Genomic DNA, 8,744 nt, shown 5'->3' with positions numbered 1-8,744 from the left:
GTTTAAAAAGAAATCAAGTTAAAGTCCCACTCTATTTATCTTTTGATTTATTGTAAAAGTGTTCCCAGTTCTTTTAGTTATGATTATGCTGTTTTTTGCCAAAATTTAAAAAAAAGAGCCTGTGTTGTTTCCAGGACACAATTTCTGTAGAACGACAGGAGTTAATTGGCCTCTGAGTTGAGGGCAGGACTTTTGATTACGTAGTAAGTCTGTCCTCACTTCCCATCATCCCTTTGTTTACACATTCTCCTGCCAGTTTACAGCACAGCACACATTATTGATGCAACAAAAATGGCGATTCCCAATTCTTTGCCATTTTTATGCTTAACTTTCTTTATATATGTCCTCATCATCCTTAGAAAATGCTACAGAACACCAAAAACAGGATTTCCGATGTTATTAAAATCCCTACATTGCCCTCATGGAGGTTGAAAAAAATACACACTGTACTGGGTTTGTGTGTGCGTGCGCGTGCGTTTGTGTGCGTGTGTATGCATTTGTGCATAAGTCAGGAAATCTTTCCGATCCAGATAGTCAAGCTGACAGATAGACGCCACATTAACAAACAGACGTCATATGGGCAGGAGCGGAAAGCAGGAGGAGAGAGGGAAGAAAGTGCGGAGTTACCCCCCTGGATGGGGCGTGGCTTCGCCACTGTCACTCACTGGCGGTTGCCGTGGTAAGCGGGCGGTTTCGAACAGCGGGGTATCCAATGGAATACGACGCTGCTTGTGTCACCATGGTGACGGGGCTGTGCCCAGGGAGGTTGTGATGGGTTGACAGGTGCGTGACAGTCGGAGTTGTCTGCAAGCATGTACGCCAAAGGCAAGAGTAGCAACGTGCCATCCGACAGTCAAGCCAGAGAAAAGTAAGTTTTATTTTTCTGGGGGAGGAAGCTGTGGTTTCACTGGAAGTTAGTGAGCGGACAGGAGGAAGGGGGGCGGAATAAAACACACACACACAGAGCTGCGGCACCAGAGGACACTCAGCAGTGCACTCGGAAGCTTTCTGCACAGCTTTCCTCAACATTTTAAAAAGTGCACCGCTTCTTTTATTTAAAGAAAATATAAGCAGCGCTCCTTATTTGCTGGCTTCAGATGCTAACGTTTAGGAAAAGGCGATCTTAGTTAGCTTAAACAGTTAAAATTAGCTTATTTGAACAACAGTTGATTTTCTTCGGATTGTCAGCTTTTTTGCTTTAAGTATTCGCGGTTGTTTCACACTGGTTGACGCGTGCGCAGCGTTCAGGTTTCGTTTTGGTAACAAACAAAAACACGCAGAACGAGTGTGCCGTGGCGTTTGCCATCCTCATCACCGATGAGTCCACGCGCGCTGGTCTTCTCACGCACGAGGCTGCTTCACTCGCCAAATCCTCTGCGGGTCTGATCACCGCCACGGAACACGAGAAATGTGTCAGCAGCCCGTCATCCTGGCTCCATTTACGGAGATGTGTTTTCTGTGCAATCTATGAAGGATGCTGGTTTTCACTATTTTAAGTGAATTAATCTATTTTTCATCCTTCATTACTCACTCTATAGTTTTATATAAAATTAGATCCATTGCAATGTATATTTCTAATTCCTCAAGTTATACTAAATAGCCTTTATGGGGACTTATTTTCCTTTAGTGGTACGCTTTCTGTTTTTGTTTTGATCATCTAATCATGATGAAGAAAATAGTCAAAGTTTAAATTATGCAAATTTTGAGTATTTGAAGCTTTTAACATGTATACTTAAAATAACTTGAAAGTCAAATTACAGTGTACAGTTTCAATGTGGGACAGGAGTCTTTTACTGCTCATTCTCACACATGTTTTGTCTATATTTTTTGTGGGGGCTACTCCCTGAATAACAACATTACAGAAGATGTTCCGTTTCAGACTGAAACGTTTCCAATGCTAAAAAAAAAGTTTTTTATCAAATATTTAGGCAATTGTGTGGCTAGAATCTGTAGATTTATATATTTGTATTTTTTCCTTGTAAAACAGTTTCCTCGTAATTTTTTTTTTTTTTTTTGTATTGTTTTGCATTTTGGGCCCATCAAGCTTACATATCCTGAATTTGTGTTCTTTAAAAATCAAAGGTCTGATAGCTTATTTTAAAGGGAAATCGGCAGACTTTTTTACAGGGCCACTAAGTCAGAGTCTACCTAACTGTGTGCACATTTGCTGACTGTCAGCATGCTGGCGAGCTTATTTCTGAGGGTAAATATGCAGCCTGTGTACATCTGGTGATGGAGAAAGCTGCGTTTTAGAAAAGATGTTGACTTTTGAGAAAGTACCATTGTGAAGGGTGACAACATTAAAGTGCTTTTCGTAAAAATCTCTACATGCTAAATCCTTTCTCCTGCTTTGAACTCTACACCAAATGCTGCAACAGATTATTCTACTTACACCATGAACCTTATTGATTTCCTTTTGATATGAAGTCCAATTGTGTTTTAATCCCAGTAATGTTATCAGCAAACTTTACCAAAAGTGTGTTCTTTGGGATTCGGTCAGTTTTTTACTTTGTGTTTTATTCTGGAGACATTTAGCAGAAGACTTTGGTTCTGAAACCCATGGAGGTCAGGTCAATCCTCAGTTAAATTCTTCTTTCCCTATTCAGCCAGGAAAACTGGATATGAGTTTGACCTAAAAGTCACACATTTCAAACATGTGATTTACCTGTAATGTATTGTTTCTAAATAGGAGAGATATCCATGAAAGACTAGATTCATCTCCTCGTCTCAGCCTAGACATTCACTTATGTCTTTTAGAAGTTGTTTCTCTGTTTGTTAACAAGCAGCGCTTTATCTTTGTCCCATTAATTCAAGGCCATCTGAAAGGAGCCTAGCAGAGGAGTTCTGCTATTTGCTGCCTTAATGCATAGATAGAAAAAGGGATAGAAAGCTGGCGGCAGGCCAGGGTGCAGAGCCTCGGAGGGACTCCAGTACCACCTTTACGGGCAGAAGTGGACATGATTATTTAGATCTTAGATGATTTAACCCTTAGGAATGGTGGTTCTTTAGGAAATGATCACCTAACATTTGTTTACAAAGAAAGAGACAGTTTTTCTGCAGCTTCAAAATCAAACTGTATTGATGAAGTGATGACATTACATGTTAGGTTTAAACCTTTCAGCCCCCACAATAGTTAATTGTTGCAAATGAGCTGTTTGTCTTTTTATTATTTATGGTCATTTTTTGGGACATGTTTACCGATGTCTTTTCTCGTTTTTCATACTGTGTCTCTGAACGTGAGAGGAGATGAAATGTTTCCCACTAACTGGACATACTTTTTTTTTTTTTACAGTTGCTTGATTTAAACCATGTTGTTTCAGATCTTCTTATTATCTGTGTTTACATTTCACCACAAGGAAAACGATTTATTGGGTTTCTTGCGACTAAAGCTGCGACTGAAGAAAGGAAGAAAAGAAAAAACAAGTCTACATAAAGAGAAAAGAAAAAAAAAAGCAAGCAGGCCAAAGTTTTGTTGTCTTTTAACAAGCGGTGTTGTTTATCAGTATCAGAGCAGCAGAGGAGGCCCAGCGCTGCTGAGCCTTCAGTTGCTTCTCATTTCTGTGGCGTAGCAGGGGATCACAGAGCGGGAGAGATGGAGGGCAACAACAGATTGAAGAAAAAGGAGGAGGGGAGAAAACAGGACTGAAGGGAATTTGCTGGATCATTAGTTTACACTGTTGCAGTATTGACTTCTGAACAGACCCCTGTAGACACGAGGCTTTGGCATCTCGCCTATGTAGGTGCAGATGAGCTTTAAAAGCAACCGGCCTCTAAGGGTCTCTGCTCAGTGGTTCTTTTGGCGTTTGTTTGTGGTACATGGTAGAACAAATGTCCTGACTTCATTTTTAAAAATTTTATTTACTTTCATTCAACTGTTTTAGGCACTAATGGGAAAATGTTCTTGCAACAATATGTGGTTCAGCTTGTTTTTTTTTTGTTCAAAAATTTTTGAATATTCAATTACAACAAGTTCAGCCTCTATTCAATGCTCACAAAATCTGGAAAAGATGTTTTCCTAAAAATAGAGTATTAGTATCTAATAAGTCTTTTATCTGAACTCTCTTCCTTTTGTAAAAATACATCTGTTTACAGTGATTACAGTGATCACAGAAATATGTTTGCCATAATTCTGAAAAATAACTGCAACATGGGAGACTTGAGCAGATATAGCTAATGCCGATGCTTTAGACGTAGTATAGACGTATACTATGTCTTGAAAGCAAAGATCTGAAAAATTGTCTGTTGTCGCACAACAGACAATGAGGCATACAAGACCACTTAAAAATGATGTTTACCATAGGTACACTTTTTTATTTTAAACACAAAATGAAAATAAACACAAGAATTAAAAAATAGACAAATAAACCTTAGCAATGTCCTTGAAAATGAGTGGGTGGAACAAAAAAATTTTGTATCTTCCCAACCCCTTTTACAACACCTTATATCGTGTATTTACTTATTTACAGTTTTTCTTCCTAATAAATTCAATTTACCATCTGTATAACAACTATGCAAAAGAGACATTTGCTCATTTCAACTGTAAGAGATGGAATTAAAAAGAAAACCCAGGAAATCACATCGTGTTATGTTTAAATAATTTATTTGTTTAATTTAGTAGAAAATAAGTATTGAGTCAATAACAAAAGTTCACGTCAATACTTTGTAATGCATCCCTGGATGCCAATGATAGAGGTCAAATGTCTTCTCCAGGTTTGCACTGTAGCTATTTTGGTCCATTCTTCCATGCAGATCTTCTCAAGAGCTGTGATGTTTTGGGGCTTTTTCTGTGAAACAGAGACTTTCAACTCTCTCCAAAGATTCTCTGTTAGACTGAGGTCCAGAGACTGCCTACAACACTCAGAACCTCGAAGTTCATTTAACGTAGATACTCCTTCATTGCCTAAAGGGTTTTGTTTTGGTCTCATCTGACCACAGGATGTTGTCCCAATCCTCCTCTGGTTTATCCAAACGGTCTCTGGAAAACTTCAGACGGGCTTGCTTTATTGTAGACTTGCTCATCCCAGTCTTGTTCAGGTGAAAAATCTTGTCCCTGGTGTTCTCAGATAGCTCTTTGGTCAGCTTGTAGTCTGACTGCTTAAGGATGTGAATAGGTGTCTTTTATCCAGTAGAAACAGGTGACTGTCCAGCTGCAGCTGCTGCTCTAGTTGGAGAACTGCATTGCCATTTGGCTGCGGTGAGGCTGGTCCCCGTCTGTGATGCGGAAGTTCCAATTATTAGCGTTTCCAATAACAAACCTTTAGTTTTCGTGCTCAGCCTATTTCCCATTGTCTAGCCCATTCAGTTAGGGGGTGGGGGGGGGGGGGTATGTAGGTCTGTGGAGGAGGCTCTATTTTAACTTTCGTGCTTGATTTTATATTTTTTATTTTGTTTTGTTTTAATGTAAAGCACTTTGTGTTATGTTTTTATAGAAAAATTGCTAAATAAAGTTTGATTTGATTAATACAGGTCAATAAATGTATAATAAAGGGTATACAACAGCATTAAGGGAGGTTCTTGTTGCAGTTTTCTCTTGGAAAACTCAAAGAAATGACTTGGTTGCAAAACCATAGTTAGTTAAATAACAGCAAACATAGTAAAAGGGCAAAACTAAACTGTGACAAATGGGTTGAAATCTACTGGTTTATGATGTTCTTTAACTTTTCAGAAGCTTTTAATTATCATTACAGTTCTAACTTTGTTCTTTACTAAAAACTAACCCGCTCTGGACTGTAAAATACCAACAAATCAAATGAAGTCAAGGATGCATCATTTCTATTTGTATAACAACAAACATGAAACTTTGTACATGAAACTCATTACGCATTAATGCACTCTTGCATTCTTTTATTAAAGAGAAGTTATATTGAAAACAGATGAAAAAAATCAATAAGTGTTCTGCTTGAATGATACTTGACTTTTACCTCCTGTACACATTACAGCCTTTTAATAATTCAGCACGTGAATTGGAGTAGTTTATCCCAAAACATGTTGATTTGGAAAGAGGCAGTCCCTGTCATCATCATTACAGGAGCATGTTTTGATGCAATTCAATATCTTTGCCACATTTTCACATATTTCTCTATTTGATATTTTTTTTCAAACAATAATGTCGACCAATGCTATATTCTATGTTCCAGTACTAGAGAGGAACGGAAAACAATAACATACCATTACTTTACAGTTATTTATTCTTTTCTGTAGAATCCCAGCTCAGGTCTCGTTTCTCTCCTCTCTTGCTTTGGTTTGATTTAGATTAGGACTGACAGGAAAGGAGCACTGACTGTGTACTGCAGTTGTTCAATGAGTGTGGGTTTCAGTCAGTGCAGTCAGAGGACACATTTCACAGAGCTCTGGGATTCTGGCCCCCATTGAGGAACATTGGATCCACTTCTCACTCATTCTCGTCACCTCTTTTGTCTCATGAATCATGAAACAAACTTTGCAGAAGATGTATTTTTATTACACCACAAGTGTGGAAATAAACTGTATTTTTCTTGTGTTATTTGACAGTATTAATAACCCTGTTAGAAAATGTGGCCACTGTCCATCAGCAGGAGTCCTTTTCTTCAGATTGTTTTTCGTCTGCCAATCATCAATCATGCAGTCTGAAGCTTTTTTGATCTTGTGAGCATGATCATTCCACACCCAAGCTTGTACAGGTTCATACACACACACACACACACCCCCCCCCCCCACACACACACACACCCACACACACACACACACACACACCCACACACACACACACACACACACACACACACACACACACACACACACACACCCACACACAGTTAATTCCAAGCTGAATCGCTTCAGAATCCTACCAGAGGACTGCCAATGCAGCATTGCACAGACTGAGGCAAAGCAGTGCATGCTGGGAGTGTTTACCCAAACAGAAGCAATTCAGGCAGCCAGTCTGAGTCTGACAGAGTTGCATTACAGCAGGAACCTCAATAAAAATCGAGAACTATCTCCGGCACAACGACACACACCTTGCACAATGCACCGCATCAGCTGTGCAGGTAATGTGTTTTTTTTCCATCGCTGTTCTCACCTGATGCATCTAATAGACCTGCTTCTTTTTCTTTCTCTTTTTTTTAAAGCCATTTAGTAATCAGAATAAACAGAGGACTAGTTTGTTCTGATCGGATTAAATCGGATTAAACAAGAATCCACATTGTCTGTTGAGGCAAGTTTCACTTTAAAATCTGCATTTCAATGGTCTCTTAGATGAATTCAAATCAGACGTGGCTGCGCTGATTTAATCCAAATACCTTAAAGCTGCTTCCCGTCAGCATGGAAATATGGCATTTTGTGACTGCGTATCTGTATTCACTCTGTTGTGCTTTGGGTAAATATAAAGCCCGTCTGTAATCCCATTGAGTTTTTTTCCATATATTTAATCTCTCAAAATCAACCTCCGTCAGTCTGCCTGTACGAATGCAAACAACATCCAGAGATCATTACACAGCTAATAGCCTTTCCAGCTCTCAGGGGATGCTTGTGAACAACAGTGAGAGTACAGAGAACTGTCACCAGACTCTGTTGTTGACTCTCTAATACAGAGGGTCAGGGAGTGATGTGAAGTTGAATCTGCAGCCTGTCTGTGTAATCCTACATCAGATTAGCATTAATCTGTGATTAGAAGAAAACCAGAAAAGAAAAAGCTCTTTTTTTTTTTGGCTTTCTTGTTTTACAGAGTTGCTTTGTAACAAAAGCGAAGATGACAGTCTGACAAGGCTCTGAAAGAAAACACTTTTTTAACCTGCAGAAGGCATGGAAGCTGTTTAAAGCCCTCTTTTATCTGCTGCCATTCCTCCTCGTCTCTCTCTTATCCCCAGATGTAACATGTCACAGAACTGCTATCAAAGCACAGGTCTCCCTCTGAGCTGGATGAGTTGATGGGAGACGGCTTCTGATCGACGTGTGTGGAGAAGTGGGGTGTCAGTCAGTGAATAGGATGCCGTTTAAAGATCCCCTCGCAGGACGCCCGGGCCCTTAAGAAGAATTGACGAGAAAAAAGGCGCCTGTCGGCATCAGATAACATGTGGGGGCACAGCTTCCTCAAAGTGTTTTATCACTTCCCTGAAAAGTGGAGGGTATGGATGAATGAGTTTATCACACGGGGCTGGTCCCCAAGGACCCCCACAGGTTTCCCTGAATGCTTCAATTTTAATTAGAAGCTCACCGTCAAATCTTTGTTCTCTCTTTATCGTCCCATTTGTTCTTTTCTTTATTATTCTTAAACAATTTTTTTCAGCATTACTGTTAGCGAATCAAGCTTTGTCATTAAAATACTAAGAACAGTGTGGAAAAAGGCAGATGACATTTCTTCTTTTTTTTTTTTGCTTTGCTCACCATGACAGAAAAGTACTATCTGTGCTGTTGGGCTTTGTTCACGTTCCTTGCAGCAGCTCTTGTGGTTTTATCAGGAAGTTTTCCTTTTGTTGCCCCTGGTGACAGCAAACATGCTTAGCTTTGCTTTCTACCGCAGCAGAGGATGGGATGCTCTCCCTCAAAGGGCTTCCTGTAACCTGAGAACTCCTGCAATAAGTGAGTCCTGCTGGGGAACATGCAGACTCAGTCAAAGCGTCTCATCTGAAGCTGCACATTTAAGGTTAATTAGCACTTTTGGCTAATAGTGATTTTTGTCGCATGTCTGCCATACCAGTTCAGTTTAAACTTCTTTCTGCTCAATGTTTCTCTTACAAACGCCTCAATTTGACTGCACCTCTTGCGGT

General features: G+C 39.7%; 1 protein-coding gene across 1 annotated transcript in view; it reads left to right on the top strand.

The window, feature by feature from the left end:
• Positions 1–566: 566 nt before the first annotated feature.
• ssbp2 (single stranded DNA binding protein 2) overlaps positions 567–8,744 on the top strand; it is a 48,869-nt gene continuing 40,691 nt past the window's right edge. The window contains exon 1 of the mRNA XM_004072436.4: positions 567–868. Within this exon, the coding sequence (XP_004072484.1) occupies positions 813–868 (56 nt within the window). The 5' untranslated portion in view covers positions 567–812. The remainder of the gene's footprint in view (positions 869–8,744) is intronic.

This window comes from Oryzias latipes, chromosome 9 (assembly GCF_002234675.1).
Source record: "Oryzias latipes chromosome 9, ASM223467v1".
NCBI classification, from domain to species: Eukaryota; Metazoa; Chordata; class Actinopteri; order Beloniformes; family Adrianichthyidae; genus Oryzias; species Oryzias latipes.
The sequence above is the reverse complement of the archived record's forward strand: the minus strand, read 5'-3'. Positions and strand labels throughout refer to the sequence as shown.